Consider the following 19780-nt stretch of genomic DNA (forward strand, 5'->3'; position numbering starts at 1 on the left):
ACTTAAACACACAAATACACACATTCACATACATATATGTACATATACACATGTACATATATAGTTCTTTTCATAAATGGGACATTAGTGTAGGTGTTACACTAAAATTTATTTTTTTCACTAAAGAAAATATCTTGGAAATCTTTCTATGCCAGTACATTAGAAGTAAAATATGTAAACAGTATCAAAGGGCAAAAAATGGAAAGTTAAGGTCTTCATACTTTCCTCCTGACCTCCCATTTCTATTCTCCAGAAGTAATTACTATTAAATTCTTATGTATCCTTTTGGAAATTTTCTTGGATATTGACAAATACATTTATCTTTTCTGTTTTTAAGGAAATGGGATGATATTACACAAATCATTCCAGACTTTGCTTTTATGTCTAATGCTGTACCTTTAAAAAACATTTTTCTCTGGTAGCACATATACTTCTACCTCATTCTAATAGGTACTAAGTATTCTATTGTATAAATGTACCGTAATATACAAAATCATTTCTTTACTGATGTAAATTAAGGTTATTACCAGTTTCTCTTTTTTTTTTAAATAATGTTACAACACACATTCTAGCAGTAGAACTGCTGGCCTAATGGTATATGCATTTTTAATTTAGAGATAACTGCCCTCCCAAAAGATTGTACCAAATTATACATCCCCCAACAGTGTAAAATAGAATCTTTCCCATGCAAAGGAAGATAAACTTTTAAAGAATGAAAGACTGTCCCCTCTGCTCCACCATATACTAATCGATACATCCAAGTGAGCTGCAAGGGAGGTCTCCAGTGATCCACCCTAGAGTTACACTCATTTTAATTAATAATCTGAGTGAGCATACAGATGGCAGGATAAGCACATCTGAAGATAACATAAAGCTCCTCAGTAGGTTAGCTAACAAGACAGGTGACAGAATAAGGACGACAAAACAAAAGAAAAAAACTTGTGACAATTAGCAATTATGGGGCACCCTAATGAAATTAACTTCAATGTGGACAATGCAAAGTCCTATACTTAGGTACAAAATACAAATTGCAAAAGTACAGGATGCAGGAGAGGGGGCAAGATGGCGGCATAGAGAGGAGTGGAATTTAGTCCCCTGGAGCAACTAATAAACAACCAGGAACATCTAGTAAATAATTTGGAATAACTGCTGGGGGACAACCGTAGCTGTCCACACATCATACACCAACCTGGATTGGGAGGAATGCCTGAGATCGCAGCATAAAATCTGTAAGTAAAAACTGCGGAACTGTGCTGCGAGTTCCCTCCCCCCATGGCAGGATGAGGTGAAAACCTTGCTATGGTAGAAAGCAGCATTCCCATAGCAAGCAAATATAGCTCAATCTAGCTCCAACTGGGGTTTTAATTAACAAATGTGGACTGCTGAATACAAGCTACAAACCCCCAACAAGCAGACAGAGGCTTTTAGTGATGACTGACCTTAAAGAACTAGAAGACTCCTCTGTCCTGGGAGGGGGAGCTCAGAAGACCAGGTGTTACCTCTGGCCAACAGGTGAAACTGTGGGGCTGTGGACTGGCTCTGAAAGGGGGCTTTCTGTCCCTTTCTCTCTCTCTCAGTCTGAGGGGCTCAGTGGAGAAAGCCTCAGCCATTTTCAGTCCACAGCACTCTGGCCCAGACAGGGGTGGAGATAACAGAATCAGAGAGACAAAGGAGCTATTCAAACACAGATAACTCCCTAGGGAGTGTATCTTCCAGACGAGGAAGGAGGTGGGGCCCAGCTCTACTACCAGTCTTCCCTTCAGAACCAGACCCTAAAGCCTGGGGGAAAACAGGCAAAACAGAAACTAAATGAACCACACCTCCTTATACCTCCTTACACCAGTTGGGAGTGACACCTGCAGGTTAGGAAAAGTACAGCATCTAGAGACCTCACAAGAAAGTCTGCCAATCTCTACGACACACCCACAGGGGGACTGGAAACTGAATATAACCCCATTCTGAGATCTGAACCCATTCTGGTCTGGGAAAATCTGATTGGGGTAACCAAGAAAACTAGATGCCTAGACAACAGAAAACTACAAATCTACATGAGAAAAAATGAAGACATGGCCCAGTCAAAGGAACAAACTTACACCTCAATCAAGGTACAGTTGAGATATTGTTTCACTTTAATGAAATAATCTATTAAAGATTTTCAAAGAAATATGGTAAATCAAATAAAAAACCCAATCAATGAGTTCAGGTAAGATATGGCAAAAGAGATGAAGGATATAAAGAAGACACTGGGTGAACACAAGGTAAAAAATAGAAAGTTTGAAAAAACAGCTGGCAGAATCTATGGAAATGAAAAGCACAACACAAGAAATGAAAGACACAATGGAGACATACAGCAGCAGCTCTCAAGAAGCAGAAGAAAACACTCAGGAACTAGAGAACAAGAAACCTGAAATCTTACACACAAAAGAACAGATAGGGAAAAGAATGGAAAAATATGAGCAAGAGCTCAGGGAACTGAATGACAATATGAAACACTTGAATGTACGTGTCACGGGTATCCCAGAAGGAGAAGAGAAGGGAAAAGAGAAGCAATAATAGAGGAAATAATCAAGGAAAATTTCCCATCTTGTATGAAAGACATAAAATTACAGATCCAAGAAAGCAGTGTACCCCAAACAGAGTAGATCTCAATAGACCTATGCCAAGACACTTAATAATCAGATTATCAAATGTCAAAGAGAGAATCCTGAAAGAGCAAGAGAAAAGCGATCTATCACATACAAAGGAAGCTTGATAAGACTATGTGTGGATTTCTCAGAAATAACCTTGGAGGTAAGAAGGAAGTGGTGTGATATATTTAAGATACTGAAAGAGAAAAACCACCAACCAAGAATCCTATATCCAGCAAAACTGTCCTTCAAATATGAGGGAGAGTTTAAAATATTCTCTGACAAACAGACAACGACAGAGTTTGTGAACAAGATACCTGTGCTACAGGAAATACTAAAGGGAGCACTACAGACAGATAGGTAAAGACAGGAGTGAGAGGTTTGGTACACAATTTTGGGTGATGGTAGCACAGCAATGTAAGTACACTGAACAAAGATGACTGTGAGTATGGTTGAAAGAGGAAGGTTAGGAGCATGTGGGACACCAGAAGGAAAGGAAAGATAAAGACTGGGACTGTATAACTGAGTGAAACCCAGAGTGCTCAATAATTGTGATAAAATGTACAAATTTGTTTTTACATGACAGAGAACAAATGAATGTCAACCTTGCAAGGTGTTAAAAATAGGGTGGGATTGGGGGAAAAATACAATCAATGCAAATTTGAGACTATAGTTAACAGAAACATTGTATTATGTTTCCTTTAATGTAACAAAGGCAATATGCCAAAGCTAAACATCTACAACAGGGGGACATACGGGAGGGGTATGGAACTCTTGGCATTGGTGATGTTGTCTGACTGTCTTATTCTACTCTAGTTTAATTCTATCTTTCCTTTTGTTGCTTCTTTAGCTGTCATGTTTTTTTTTTTCTTTTTCTTTTTCTTTTTCTTTTGTCTCTCTACCTTTTTTGAATCTTCCCCCTTCTTTGTGGAAGAAATGGAGATGTCCGTATTTAGATAGTGGAAATGGTGGTGAATACAGAAATATGTGCCTAAACCAGGAACCATCGATTGTTTACATAGGATGGAAAGTATGGTGGGTGAACAAAACCATCTTAAAAAAAAAAAAAAAAACAGGTTGATGAAGAAACCTTGAGGGCACTATATTGAATGAAATAAGTCATACACATAAGGGCAAATTTTGCATGGTATCACTGATATGAACTGATTATAATATGTAAACTCATAGACATGAAATATAAGTTACCAGAATATAGAACAAGGCTAAAGAATGGGGAGCGGTTGCTTATTATGAGCAGAATGTTCAACTAGGTAGAACTTAAGTGTTTGGACATGGACAGAGGTGACGGTAGCACATTATTATGCTGACTGGTGTATGAATGTGGTGGAAAGGGGAAGCTCAGAGTCACATACATCACCAGAAGAAAAGTTGGAGGTTAAAAGATGGGAATGTATAAAACAGTGAATCTTGTGGTGGACAATGTCCTTGATTAACTGTACAAATATTAGAAATCTCTTTCATGAACTAGAACAAATGTATGACACTATAACTAGAAGTTAATAATAGAGGAGTATATAGGGAAAAATATACCTATTGCAAACTATGTATTGCAGTTAGTAGTATTTTAATATTCTTTCATCAACAGTAACAAATGTACTATACAAATACTATGAATCAGTAATAGAGGGGGGTGGTTAGCTGTATGGGGGGATTAGAGTTTTCTTTTTTTTTTTTTGTCTTTATTTTCTGGAGTAATGAAAATGTTCCAAAAATTGAAAAAAGAAAGGTGGTGATGTATGCAAAGCTGTATGATAGTACCCTGGGCAATTGATTGTGTGCTTTGGATCTTTGGATAATTGTATGGTATGTGAACAATCTCAATAAAATTAAATTTTTAATAAAGCACAGGATGCAGAAGGCCATGTCTACCAAGTAGGAGTTATCCCCCATTTTGCCCATTAGGAAACTGAGGTGGAGAGATGTTGAGTCATAAACTAGTAAGTGGTAGAGCTGAGATTTTAATCCAGGTTAGTTTGACTACAAAACTTTCTCCACTATATCATGATGCAGCTTCACAGCTAAACAGTAGCAGAGGTGAAAAAGACTGGGGGTGGGGAGGGGCAGGGAGGGTATTAGCATATTGAAGATTCATTATGAGTCTGCTTCATAAATAGAGGTAGTGTGCCTACAGCAAGCCAGAAGACGAGCTGCTCCCCTCTGGCTGGAGCAGACCCCAAGGACTGAGTTCAGTTCTGAGCACTTTAATTTAAAAGGTTCATTAACAACCTCGCATGTGTTCAAGGAACAGCAGTGAGGGTGATGAGCAGTGGGGATGATGTGTTCCTAAGAACTGATTCCATGTCTTAGGAGAAAAAACAGATCTCTTCAAATGTTTGAAGGCCTATCATATTGAAAAGGGCTCAGACTTACACTGTGAGCTGCAGAGAATGTAAGTAGAAACTCTGAGTGGAAAATATTTGCAGAAGAATTTCATTCAATAAAAAAAGCTTTCTATCAATTAAAGATGTTGACAAATGGAATTAACTGCTTTAGGAGGTAGCAAGTTTTCTATTACTGGAGGTATGTTTGAGCTGGGACTGATCAGCTGATGTCAGCAGAGTTGTGGGGATTCATGCATTGGGTAGGGAATTGCCCTAGATGAATTCTAAGGCAGTGCTACTCAAGGTATAGTCTGTGGAAAAGAACAGGTCTGCAAACTGTCTACTAGACCATGAAGAGGTGTACAGGAATTGAGAGTAAGCCTCTGAAAACTTTTATAGCAATTTGACATTACTGTGATATCTAAATACCTGCTCAGTAGATTTGTCTCATTAAACAGAGTCCAAACTAAGCTGGGTGTTATCTAATTCAGTGACAACCTGTATGAGGTGGATGCGTGTGCCAGTTTGGATGTATTTTGCCCCCAAAATGCCATGTTCTTTGATGCAATCTTGTGGGGGCAGATGTATTTAGTCTTGATTAGGGTGGAACCTTTGGACTGGGTTGTTTCCATGAAAATGTGACCCACCCAACTGTAAGTGATAACTCTGATTGGATTATTTCCATGTAGGTGTGACCCTGCCCATTCAACATGGGCCTTAATCAAATCACTGGAGCCCTATAAGAACTCAGAAGGAGCTCGGTGCTGCAGCTTAGAGAGACATTTTGAAGATGGCTGTTGAAAGCTGACGCTGACGTTTTGGAGAACGCCATTTTGAAACACAACCTGGAAGCAAGCAGATGCCAGCCACATGCCTTCCAAGCTAACAGAGGTTTTCCTATTGTTGATACCTTACCTTGGACACTTTATGGCCTTAAGACTGTAATTTTGTAACCAAATAAACCCCCTTTATAAAAGCCAGTCCATTTCTGGTGTTTTGCATAATGACAGCATTAGCAAACCAGAACAGTGCTGCATACTGTTCATGCATTATAGGACCATGTGTAGGTCTGCAGCAGACTGGAAATAAAAAAGTAGGCCCTTTACCACTGGCAGCCTGAGAAACTCTGCTCAGAGACCTCAGCCGCACTGTCCCTGGTGAGGCCTTCTCTGATCACCGTGTCTAAAGGAGGGCTCTTCCTATTACTTTGCATCATGGCTCCCTATTTGTTTTCTCCAAACTAGTTACCTTAATTTGCAATAATTCTATGTATTTGCCCATGAGGACAGGGTCCACAGTGGTTCCCATTCACTGCTCCATCATCAGTGCTTAGCCAGCCTGGTACACATAAATGATCCTATTAATTTGTTTTCTGAGAGAACAACTTGCCATATCATAAGAAAAATACTCCTGCTATAACTTAACATTTTGGTGATGGTTGGCTAAGTTATTAAGACCAACACCCCCACAATAAAAACTAAAAGTACTAGAAAATATTGAAACTGTCTCCTTAAAGGTAAGAAAGAGCTTACAAAATAGTAAGGAATGACCAGCCAAAACTGAAACACAAATGGGAACCCAGTGGAGCACAGAAGCCCTTTCTGACTTGAGAACATTTGCCAATCTTGGTGTTCCCGTTTGCCAATGCTGCCATTATGCAAAATACCAGAAATGGATTGACTTTTATAAAGGGTGTTTATTTGGTTATACAGTTATAGTCTTAAGGCCATAAAGTGTCCAAGGTAAGGCATCAACCATCGGGTACCTTCACTGGAAGGAAGGCCAATGGCATCCGTAAAACCTCTGTTAGCTGGGAAGGCACGTGACTGGCATCTGCTCTGGAGTTCTGGTTTCAAAATGGCTTTCTCCCAGGATGTTCCCCTCTAGGCTGCAGCAGCTCTTCAAAATATCACTCTCAGTTGCTCTCAAGTCTGTCTGTCTGTGAATTCCTTTATATGACTCCAGTGATCCAATTAACACCCACCCTGAATGGGTGGAGTAACACCTCCATGGAAATTATCCAATCAAACGTTTCACTCAGAGTTGATTGAGTCACATCTCCATGGAAACACCCAATCAAAGACTTCCAATCTAATCAACACTAATACATTTGCCCCACAAGACTGCATTAAAGAATATGGCTTATTCCGAGGGATGTAATACATACAAACCAACACACCTGGCAAAACTGAACTTGGGTTTGGTGATCTTTTGGGGCAAGAGAGTTAATAGGAGACTTACCCCACATTAAGCTGGTATCCCAAAGGGCTATGCATTCAGAGGAAGGCTGAATTGGAAGAAACCACCTCTGCTCCTCCCTCTACCACCAAGGACTAAAGGAAGGTTACCACAATGCTGCGCAGACCCGAGTGGGGGCGGGTCTCTGAGGTAGTGACCACAAGCCAGCCTTCACACAAATTTGCAGCTCCAGTTTGCATCACCTGAGTGGTTTAAAAAGCCTCATGCTGGGAATATAGTTTAAAAGTGTTTGGCAAAAGCAAATGCAAATCCACTTTACAGAAAGGCAATTCATCCTAGGCCTCATATTATTCCCAAAATATGACCAACAGCACTCCAAGAACAACAAATGGCACATACACAATCAAGCACAAAAAGAAATACAGTACGCCATAAACAACATAAAAATCAAACAACAGTAAGAGATCCACAAAAACTTCAATATTGGAATTATCAATCACAGATGATGAAATCATTATATGTATTATGTTTAAAGAAATAAAAGCTAAATTTGACATTATCTTAAGGGAATAGTAAACTATAAAAAGTGACCAATCATCCTTGGAATTGGCCATGATTTCTCAGATATGACAACAAAAATTACAAGCAACAAAAGAAAAATAGAGAAGTTGCACATCATCAAAATTAAAAACCTTAGTGCTTCAAAGGGCATCATCAAGAAAATAAAAGACAACCTACAGAATGGGATAAAATTTTTGCAAACCATATATATAATAAGCTCTCACAACTCAACAATAAAAGGACAAATAACCCAATAATGAAATTGCTTTGCAGCTTTCTTATCCTTTATTCGTGAACTTGGAAAATTTTAAGCAGCTATATTGAGTCTTCTAATGCACTGCTTTAATTAATTCAGAACAAGCCAGTTATGGTTTTTTTGTTTGTTTTTTGTTTTTTAACTTTTTAGCTTAGGTTCCTCTAAGGTCTTTTATTAGGCTGTGCACTAACACTGGCCAGTAGCTTGCCACTGAGGACCATCAATAAAAAACATAGCCAAGGTGCTCTAACTGAATACTCATGCTCAGTAGCTTTGGTGAAACAAAATCTAAAATGGTATTTGAGCCTTGATATCATGTGTCCCAGAAAAGCAATCTGAGACAGGTCTGTATTCTAAACACGATAGAACACAATGATTTGTGAAATCAGTAACTCTACCTAATGGTTCCAAAGATGTTAAGAGAACTGCCCAAGAACTAACTGCTGGAGTGTGGTGGAGCCATGATTTGAACCCAGGCAGTCTGACTTGAGAATTTAGCCATGACACTCTTCAGGTGATTTCCAATCCCTGATCAGGTCCCAGAACCTGCCCTTTGGTGACTGGCAGGGCCAGGTGACATAGTCAAGTGAGCAGTATTTGATAACTAAAGCTTGTTGTGATCCCAGGACCATAAAAGTCTCCATTTATGCATCTCCTGGGAGGTATGGATTTCCTCCAGACACTGGTCCTGGTATGGGATACAGTTGTGCTTATATGGGGAGGGAAAGTCCAATGCAGTTTGTTCCTTTTGGGCTGGGCTGAAGTTCTACAAAATTTGGGGAGCAGAAGGATGTCCTGAGGTACAGCAGCCTCTAGGGGCTCTGGTACTTAGGTTCTCGAGGTATAAATTCAGCATTGTAGCCACTGGATTCCTGAGCACTGGAAAATGAAGATTCAGTGCTTCTGCTCCTGGCTTTGTTTCTGGGACACCTTTGGCAGCCTGAGTCTGTGGTGATAAGACTGCTTATTTCAGGAGCTGGGTCACTTTGGGGAAGGCTATTTCCAAGCTTTGGAGGCAAATTTCTGTGTGGGTCAACTGACATCATTCTAGACAAGAAATATGTGGGTACATATGCTGGTTTGAATCTATTATGTACCCCACAAAAGCCATGGTCTTTTAATCTAATCTTGTGGGTAGGATCTTTTGAATAGGTTGTTTCCATGGAGATGTGACCCAACTAATTGTGGGTGGGGCCTTTTGATTAGATTATTTCCATGGAGTTGTGAACCTGCCCATTCAAGGTGGGTCTTAATTAGTTTACTGGCATCCTCTATGAGAGGATAAAAGGCAGAGACATTTTGAAGAGAGCTCAGAGCTGACACAGGAGCTGAGAGAGAAAAGTTAAGACAGAAGCCCAGAGACATTTTGGAGAAAGCAATGGAAAGAAGAAATTAACCCCAGGAGAGGCCCAGCAGACTCTGACCATGTGCTTTCCCATGTGACAGAGGAACCCCAGATGCCATTGGCCTTTCTTCGGAGAAGCTTTAACAAACCAGAACAGATTTTGGGACCGGAACAGTGGGGTGTTGCTGAGTTTGCAAATACCAAGTATGTTGGAACAGCTCTATAAATGAATAAGGGAAAGATACTGGAAGAACTGTGATATGCTTGTTAGAAAAGGCCTAATTGCTTTGAAGAGATTGTTGGTAGAAATATGGACTCTAAAGATACTTCTGATGATGCTTTAGGCAGAAATGATGAATGTGTCATTGCTAACTGGAAGAAAAGCAATTCTTGTTTAAAAGTGGCAGAGAATTTGGCAAAATTGAGTCCTGGTGTTGGATGAAAGGTAGAATTTGGATGTGATAAGCTGGGATACTTAGCTGAAGAGATCTCCAAACTAAATGTGGAAAACGTAGCCTGGCTTCTCCTTGCAGCAGATAGTAAAATGTGAGAGGAAAGGGATAAGCTCAAACTGAACTCTTGGGTACAAAGAAACCAGAAATTGATGGTCTGGAAAATTCTGGGCTTCCAGGAAGTGAGACTCCAGAGTATAGTGCCCCATGTGTGGATTTAACCAAACATGGAACCAGCCAATCATTTGAATACAAGCCTGGCTTGGAGACGGAGTCATTCAGGAAGGATCTGTGGAAAGTCCTATTGCTGCTGGTTTTGACCCCTGTACAACGCATGCCAAGGCAACAAATTTTTTGTGAGATATGTTATGAACAGAACCACTGCCAGTCTGGACTAAAAGGGACAAGTTGAGGGAAGGATGACTTCAAGAGTAGAATCGTGGAAGCTAAGGTTGATATCATTAGAAAACATGGTTCTAAATAGTCAGGCCCACCTGATCCTGCTTTAAACAGATAAACAAGTCTTTTTGCTTTGGTGAGAAGATGAGTTTACTGAAGATGTATCAAGAAGGAACTGGAGGAAAAAAAAAAAACCTTCCAAGACCAGTTCAGAGTGAGAAGAGCATTTTGGGCTTTTATAATTACAGACAAGGAAATGGCCAGAATCCAGAAGAAAGCAGAAGGGAAAAACATATAAGAGAGAAAGCTGTTTGGTCAGTGTGCCGGTTTGGATGTATTATGTCCCCCAGAAAAAGCCATATTCTTTGATGCGGTCTTGTGGGGCAGACAGAATAGTGGGGATTAAGTTGGAATGTGTGGATTAGGTTGTTTGCATGGAGATGTGCCCTACCCAGCTGTGGGAGGTGACTCTGGTGGGATACTCCCATGGAGGTGTGGCCCCACCCATTCGGGGTGGGCCTTGATCAGTGGAGCCATATAAATGAGCTGGCTCAAGGAGAGGAAATGGAGTGCAGCTGTGAGTGACGTTTTGAAGAAGAGCAAGCTTGCTAGAGAGGAATGTCCTGGGAGAAAGCCATTTTGAAACCAGAACTTTGGAGCAGATGCCAGCCACGTGCCTTCCCAGCTAACAGAGGTTTTCCAGACGCCATTTGCCATCCTCCAGTGAAGGTACCTGATTACTGATGTGTTCCCTTGGACACTTTATGGCCTTAAGACTGTAACTGTATAGCCAAATAAACCCCCTTTTTATAAAAGCCAGTCCATCTCTGGTGTTTTGCATTCTGCAGCATTAGCAAACTAGGACAGTCAGAATCTCCTGTCATCTTGAAGTCCTCCCCTGATTCAGGCTTGTTTTTCAAGAAGGTACTGCTTATGAGACCTTATGGTTACATCCCTCATATCCCTCTGTTGGCAATGCTGGGAAAGTTCCTGGGAACAGAGAATACGTTTTTTGTTGTTGTTGAGATTAGAGTAACAGCAAGTTGTTTTAACAAGGGCTTCTTTATGCTTAGAATAACTCAAGGCTGCTTGAGTGAAGTGATCTTAATAAAGTTTTTTTTTTCTCTATTGGCTATTGAAGACTATACGAAGCACTTTCTAGCTAAAGAATTATATTGAATATTTTCTACTTATTCAGCTATCAAGGTCTGGAGTTAAGAAATCTTGGGCCAGGAGAGCGGACCCACCCATGCACGTGGATAGGGTGAGTTTGAGAATGCCTTGGAGTTTAAGAGTGCTGCCGCCTAAGGGTTCTCAGATACCTAGGGAATTGAGGGGAGCTTGGCTGCTCAGTTGTTCTGGCTGCTCAGAGAAGGTGGGGCACATTCCCTGGGGATTGGGGAGAGCCTGGCCACTACTAACACTGTTCAGAGAAGGGACAGCCTGGGCCCCAGAGATGGCGGAGGGTCCTAGTGCTGCCCTGATGCTTGAGGAGGGTGGGGCCAAGAACAAGGTGGTCTCCCAATGCATGGATATGTTGGAGCAATCACCCCACCATTTGGAAAGGACAGAGTTGCTGCAAAAGCCCTTGGAAAGGGTGGGACTCCCACTCTCTCAAGCCCCAAGGATAAAACATCATTCCATAAATGACTCTCAGACTTTGAAATCTAATGAAGTATACCCTATGGGTTTTAGGAACTGTATGGGTCCTATGACCCCTGTTTTCCTTTCAATTTCTCCCTATGGCAATGGGAATATTTATCTATGACTGTCCCTCACCTGTGTAATGGAAGCAGATAACTTGTTCGAAATTTCACAGGTCCACAACCGGAGGGGAATTTTGCCTTAGGAAAAAACCCACACCTGTAACTGATTTTGATAAGACTTTGTACTTATCTATTGTTACTGAAATGATTTAAGCTTTTGTAATATTGTGATGGAATGAATGTATTTTGCATATGGAAAGAACATGTCTTTTTGGGGTCCTGAGGGTGGAATGTGCTGGTTTGAATTTATTATGTACCCCAAAAAAGCCATGTTCTTTCAATTCAATCTTGTGGGTAGGCTCTTTTGATTAGGTTTTTTCCATCAAAAAGTGACCCCGCCCATTCAAGGTGGGTCCTAATTAGTTTACTGGCATCCTCTATGAGAAGATAAAAGGCAGAGACATTTTGAAGAGAACTCAGAGCCTACACAGGCAGAGATGCTTAGAGAGAAAATGCCCAGAGACATTTTGGAGATAGCCATTGAAACCAGAACCAGGAGAGAAGCTAAGAGGTGAAATCCAGAGTTTGCCCTGAAGAAGCTAAGAGAGGACCCCCAAATGCTGAGAGAGAAAGTCCTGGGAGAAACAAGCAAGGACTTACAGAAGCTGAAAGCAATGCAACCTGGGAACAAAGGACCAGCAGACACCAGCCACATGCCTTTCCAGCTGACAGAGGTGTTCTGGACATGATCGGCCTTTCTTCAGTGAAGGTATCCTCTTGTTGATGCCTTAGTTTGGACACTTTTATGGCCATAGAACTGTAAATTTGTCACCTAATAAATCCCCATTGAAAAAGCCAATCCATTTCTGGTATTTTGCATTTCAGCAGCTTTAGCACACCAGGACAGTACATACTGAGGGGTCCAACCCAAGATGGGACTGCCTCTCTTTGCTGCCACAGTACCATGCCTGGGTGAATGGATATGCTAAGTTAAGGCCAAAGATAAATAAGAACTTCCCAAATGCTGTGGCCTTTCAAGTTTAAACCATGGCCCTTTGTCAAGCTTTAGGAGGTGGACAGGATGGCAAAGCTGATGAGACAGCAGTAGAGTAACAATAAAAACCAATTATTACTATTATAGCTATCAATTACTGAATGCTCACTCTATGCCAGTCATAGTGCTAATAGCTCTAAAAGTTTAGCTGACTGAATTCTCACAATCATCCTGAGATAGTTTCCATTTTACAGATGAAGAAACTGAGGCTTAGAAAGGTTGGGTTAGTTGCCCAGGGTCATACAACTAAAAGGTGGGGAAGCTTGAACATGAAACCAGGTTTGTCTGAACTCCAAAGCTGGGAGTTTCTGAGGCATTTGATAAGTTACCTCTCAAAGATGCAGCAACGAAGAAAAATAATTGGGGTGGTCATACCCTGCTCTTCAGTTTTTGGGTGGCAGACCCCAAGAGAAAGAGCAGGCACTGGCAGTTTTAAAGAAGAAAGAAAAGCCAGGAGAGTCTCTGTGACCTGAAGCAAGGAAGACCAGAGATCCTAGAAAGAGGGCTTGGAGCAGTGGATAATAATGGCCTCCTTTCATAGTGTTTTCTCTGAATTAAAGACAACATTCTATAGTCAAAACTTTTGCATCTCTCTTCTGGACCTTGATACTGCTCACATAATCTATGATAGTGCTAAACTGACTGGCCTATAAAGGTGAAGAGCTAGGATTCCAGGGGCCAGTCACAAAGGGTGTTGGGGCTGTGAATTTTTCTTTGGTTCCATTGCTAGTAGAACATCTTCAAGTATCTACCTGGTTTTATTATAGATCTTTCAAAGGGTATGTGTCACCATATTAATAACACCTTCCATACAAAAAAATAACGTCATTTTCCCTTAACACTTTTTCTAGCAAAGTTCTGAAGCTCTTTTTACCCCCTTCCCAAGCTCCTTTAGGCACGTTTTCTGTGGTAATGAGCATCACAAACTGTTTACTACATCACAGGTGCTACATTCATTTTCTTGGAGAGAATATGGGAACTGGGGAGGCTTTCTTACCTCTTCTGAAGAGCCATTTTCCACTCGGAATCTTCCAGCTCTTTGGATGGCTCCATCAGCATCACTGGAAATAAGCTAGAAAAAAAAAAAAGAGTGCTCAGTTAGGTAGCTGGGTCACCATTTGCAGTGCTTCTACTGTCTGTATGTACCCATCCTATAAGTCTACTCTCACAGTCTTTAGGAGCTCAAGAGTAAGGAACACCAAACTCGTAAGAATGGAAAACAAGAGCACCAAATCTAAATTTGCAAGCCCCACCCCAATCAAGATGGTGGAGTGAGATACTTCAGGGCTCCATTCCACCTTAGAAGCTTTGAACCACTAGCAAGAACTAGCAGAAACATCTTTGTCAAAGCTCCACAAAAGGACTGCAATGACAAGGAGAGCACTGAATCAAGAAAAAGGCTACTTACGATTTTATGTTGCCTGGCTGGCCCATCACCCACCCCTCACTGGCTCAGCATGGAGCTGTGGATCCCTGGTCCTTGTATCAGAGGGAGCAGAGTAAGCCTTGTGCACATACAGGGAGCATGTACATCTGGTCTGATCTGCCTGGTGGTGGCCTGAGGAACTTGCTGTCCCAGAATTTGCCCTGCCTGTAGAAGGCAGTGCACAGACCTCTCTTACAGAATGCTGTGGGAAAGCAGTCAAGTCATGCTGCCTGGGTCAAGGGATTGCTGGCTGTAGGGCATAGAGTACAGTGCAGTGTCTGGAACTGTGAGGAAACTGTTTCCTAGGGAATAGGAGACATTCGTAACTACATAAACAAGGGGAATTCCTAGGGTTACATGCACATGCTCAAGACAAGACACCTGTATAGAAAGGATCCGGGAGGCCCCTAGGCTTTGGACTGGAGCTAGTCTCTAAACTCATTGTATAGATAATTGCTGAAGGAGAGCACTAGCACTGGTCAATCTGCAAAGAATGGGAAAGGTATTTTCTTTTTTTCTTCTTCTGGTTTTGTTGTTGTTGCTAGCTTCTGGCATTCAAGGAAAGCTCTGTCATAACACTAGCTGGATTCAAGTTTAAGGAACAGATGCCTTAGAGTAAAGGTTCCAGTGACAGCTCATTAAAATATCAAAATGTCCAGGTTTCAATAAAAGGTTACAAAGCATACAAAGAAATAGGAAGCGATGGCCCAGGCAAAGGAGAAGATTAAAACATTAGAAACCATCAGGGAGGAGAATAAGACCTGGGACATATCAGACAAAGACTTTAAAAAAATGACCCTAAATATGCTCAGAGAGCTAAAGGAAAACCTGTGCCCCATTCTTGCCAACCAAGAATTCTATGTATGGCAAAACCGTCTTCCAAAAATGAGGGGGAGAGAGATTATGACATTTCCAGATAAACAAAAGCTGAGGGAGTTCATCACCACCGGACTGGCCCTACAGGAGATGCTAAAGAGAGTTTTGCAGGTTGAAAGGAACAACAATAGACAATAGATTGAAGCCACATGAAGAAAGATCTCCAGTGAGGGTAGTGACATTGGTAAATATAAATGCCAGCACTACTGTATTTTCGATTTGTAACTCCACTTTTTACTTCCTTCAGGATCTTAAAGGCAAATGCATAAAATGTAATGATAAATCAGTGGTTTGTGACTCATAATGTAGAAACATGATCTGTGACAAGAACCACATAAAGATCGAGGGGCAGAGGGTATAGGAACATAGTTTGTACATACTATTGAAGTTAAGTTGGTATCAAAGCAATTGAGATTGTTATAGATTTAAGCCCCATGGTAACTATAAAGAAAATATTGAAGAATATGCAAGCTCAGAGAGAATACAAGTTGCCAGGGTTGGGGGTGGGGAGGAGGATTGGAGAGTTAATGCCTAATGGGTATAGGGTTTCTGTCTGGGGAGATGAGAAAGTTTTAGTAATGGAAGGTGGTGAGGGTACTGCAATATTGTGAATGTGATTAATCTCACTGAGTGGTATGCTTGGGAGTGGTCGAGATGGGAAAGTTTATGTTGTATGCATGTTCCCACAATTAAGAAAAAAAAAAAAGAGGAACTAAAGAGACAATGACAATGAAATGCAATACATGATCCTGGATGGGATCTAACAAGGGAGGACAGAAAGCTCAAAGGGGCATTATTGGGGCATAAGAAATAACTGGAAATAGACTTTATTATCATTGTTCAATTTCTTGAACTTGATAACTGCACTTAAGGTGGTTACATAAGTGAATATTCTTGTGCTTAGGAAATGCACATGGCAAATAATGTGTTCAGGGAGCACGATGTATACAACCTACACTCAAGTGTTCAGAAAATGGATTATTAGACAGGTAGATAGATAGATAGATAGATAGATAGATAGATAGATAGACAGAAATGATACAGAAAATGTGGCAAAATGTTAAAATTGGTGTATCTGGGTATTTGGAGGGATTAAGGGTATGTTGTAGTTCTCTGTATGGGGTTTGTATTGTTTTTATAACTGTCCTATAATAAGTTTGAAAGTATTTCAAAATAAAAAGTTAAAAAAAAATCCAAATTTTAACATATTCCATTACTGGAAGACATTAAAGTCATGCTCTCTGGAACAATGACCTTAGTACACATTACACGTGGACAGGGGGTAGCTCACAGATGGCAAAACAAAATCAAGTCTCAAGTTCAGCTTGCCTTCACAGAACAATTAATGGCTGGCATGAACTCAAGGCTCTACCAACATCAGAGAAATCTCTGGTTCATTGAGTTTTAAACAGTTTCCAAAAGGCATCAACTGGTCCCTTCTAAGGCAGATGGTCTATTTTCACTCTGGCAAAGAGATGCTTGCAAACAGACAGCGTTCATGGGGCTCAATGCTTGAAAGGGATGAGTGAAAAGGAGATCAAGGTCTTGGCACATCAGTCCTAAAATTACTGACTCAGGGTTTAACTTATTTTCTCCTTCTAGATTTCTCAGTAGCAACTTGGGAAAATGACATGTCTTTCTGATTTGTTTAACCTTTTAAATCTGTCCACAATTTGCAGTAAAGATTTGCTGTATTTCCATAGCTCGGACTCACTTGAACGCATGTGCCTGCGGGGCATGTATCATCACTCTAACTCAAGGCTTAATCAGTTAAATAGATACTCATTTTCTTAAGAAGAATTGTCTCATATTTTCATTTGTGTTCAAGAGATATGAAGGCATGAAAATAAATAGAAAAACTTCAGAGAAAATCCCTCAATTTTCCCATGGAAAATTATTTGAAAAATATAAATAAGTTTTTTTCATGATGAATATAAAAGTACCAGCATCAGATATTTATTGAATACTTCTACATTCCATGTACTGTTCTGCCCTTTACAGGTATTATCTCATTTAATTCTCATAATAACAACATAAGGTAGGTACAATTATTATTCTCATTTACAATTGAGGAAACTGAGGCACAGAAAAGTAACATAACTAGCTAAGGTCGCATAACTAGTATGTGATAGAGCTGGGATGTGAAGAGAGGCAGTCAGACTCCAGAAGCCCATTAACTTCACCTGACAACTACCCTACTTAACTGTCTTCAATGGAATGTTATTGATAAGTTCCAGCTTTTAATACCTAATCTTTATCCTGCAAAATTATCTGTAAAAACAAATCAAAAGATTTTTATGTACATGTTTATCCATATATGGCATCAGATTAATACACTGTAAACTGTGGATGAGCTAAAGTGCAAGAGCAAGGTGGATTTAGGTCTCTTAGGATCACTGCCATTTTCACAGTGAAAGTATAGAAGATTCAGTGCCAGTATCTTCTCACTGTCTTAAAATAAAGGGAATAGCAAATATGTTTCAAGTCAAGTGTTAATGGCATAGGCAGCCTCAAGGACTTCTGGAGAAGCATTCAGAGGTCGCATCTGGACTTCGCAGGAAAAGAGTGCCATAATCAATAATGTCTAACATAGGTATAAAAAGAGAGAGTGGATGGCACACATGCCTCTTACTTGCTACCCCTGACTTAGAGGTTGGGAGATAAAGTCCTAACTATAGCTAGTTTTATCTAGGACTCAAAAGCTTGGGAGAAGTGCTGATAGTCATTCACAAATTCATTGATTCATTAATATTACAAATATAAATTTAATGTCTACCACTATATTCCAGGTACTGCCAAGCTGATGTAATATCTTTTCCCTTTGAGATAGGAACAACAAGCTTATTCCTTGTATTGCTTAAAAGGTTCAAGTCAGAAGAAAGGTAGAGCATATTCAATGATTTGATGGTTAGAAGGAACTGAACTCAATCTGAACTTGAGATCTTGAAATCCATAAAGAAGCTGACCTCAGACCTCATGCTAACATGTTTGACTCTATCACCTTTACCAGCTCCACCATCGCCATCTTCATCCAAGCCTCCATCTTCTCTCACCTAGATGACTGCAACTGCCTCCTAAACAGTCTATACACCATCCACCATTGGTCCTCTCCAACCTACTCCTCACACTGAACCTCAGGTGATCTTGGCAAACTGCAAAGATGAATATGCCCCACAATCCCACATTTATCCCAGCACCACCATTCTTTCCCAACAAAGAGCATCCATGCATGATGCTCTCTTGCTTGGAACATCCCATCCCACCTTCCCTAAAGAACCGCTACTCATCCTCCAGTTTCACCACAGTCCCCATTGCTCAAGTATGCCTTCCCTGCCCTCACTGACTGGGCAAATTATCCCATTATAAGTTCTTGGAGCTTTGTGTGATTACTTGATTAATGCCTGTCTTTCCTCATGTGCTGTGTCTACTCCCCAATGATAAGGTCTATAAAGACAGGGACTATGCTTTTTTCTTACCACTTCATCCCCAAAACTAAGCACACTGCCTAATATAGTAGACATTTGCTAAATGGTTAGTAAACAAAGAAATATTTGAATGGATGAATGCCAAATATTTACTGAAATGACCAAAGGCATATAAAATTGAGGGTGTACTGGTTTGTTTATATTATGTCCCCCAGAAAATGCCATGTTCTTTGGATTAGGTTGTTTCCATGGAGACGTGACCCACTCAACTGTAGGTGATAACTCTGAATAGATAATTTCCATGGAGGTGTGGCCCCACCCATTCAGTGTGGGCCTTGATTAGTTTATTAGAGCCCTATGTAAGAGCTCAGACAGAAGGAGCTGGCTGCTGCAGCCTAGAGAGGAACATCCTGGGTGAAAGCCCTTTTGAAACCAGAACTCTGGAGCAGACACCAGCCACGTGTCTTCCCAGCTAACAGAGGTTTTCCGGATGCCATTGGCCATCCTCCAGTGAAGTTAGCCGATTGTTGATGCCTTACCTTGGGCACTTCATGGGCTTAAGACTGTAACTGTGTAACCAAATAAACCCCCTTTTATAAAAGCCAGTCCATTTCTGGTGTTTTGCATTCTGGCAGCATTAGCAAACCAGAACAGAGGGTAAGTTCTATGCCAGTCCTGGGAACCAGAGAATGTTCATTACTCATACAACAAATTTCAAGGAAGTTCTACCAGGTCTATCATGAAGAAAAGACCAAGGTGAAGGACAGGTCAAATAACCTGAATCACCTTGTGCAGGGGAAAGACATCAGGAGCAATAACTTAATCAAATCTGGTAGGTACAAACTGATACCCTTATGATCATACTGGCAAGTCCTGAGGTAAGGGTGGGTGCTATGGCAGTAGGTGGAAGGAGATCCTACCAGTCACACTGGGAAAGTGATTCAGCAGTGGCATGCTTGCTCTCCCACCCCTGCCCCTAGCTGTACACCTGGTTTGGGTAGACTGCTAAACAAAGCAGGGGTGCTGTGGTGGCTGGTGCCTGATGAGGACTGATACACCAGCTGATGTGAAAGGAGACAATGCCCCAGCTACTGCAGAGATGAAGAAACTAA

General features: G+C 40.8%; 1 protein-coding gene across 6 annotated transcripts in view; it reads right to left on the minus strand.

Moving 5' to 3' along the window:
* The window catches only part of GARNL3 (GTPase activating Rap/RanGAP domain like 3), a 221779-nt gene that overhangs the window by 107103 nt on the left and 94896 nt on the right, over window positions 1-19780 (minus strand). For all 6 annotated transcript variants that reach the window (XM_037797335.1, XM_037797332.1, XM_037797333.1 and 3 more), the window contains one exon: window positions 13939-14013. In XM_037797335.1, coding sequence (XP_037653263.1) covers window positions 13939-14013 — 75 coding nt within the window. The remainder of the gene's footprint in view (window positions 1-13938; window positions 14014-19780) is intronic.

The sequence above is a fragment of the Choloepus didactylus genome, chromosome 10, assembly GCF_015220235.1.
Source record: "Choloepus didactylus isolate mChoDid1 chromosome 10, mChoDid1.pri, whole genome shotgun sequence".
Lineage (NCBI taxonomy): Eukaryota > Metazoa > Chordata > Mammalia > Pilosa > Megalonychidae > Choloepus > Choloepus didactylus.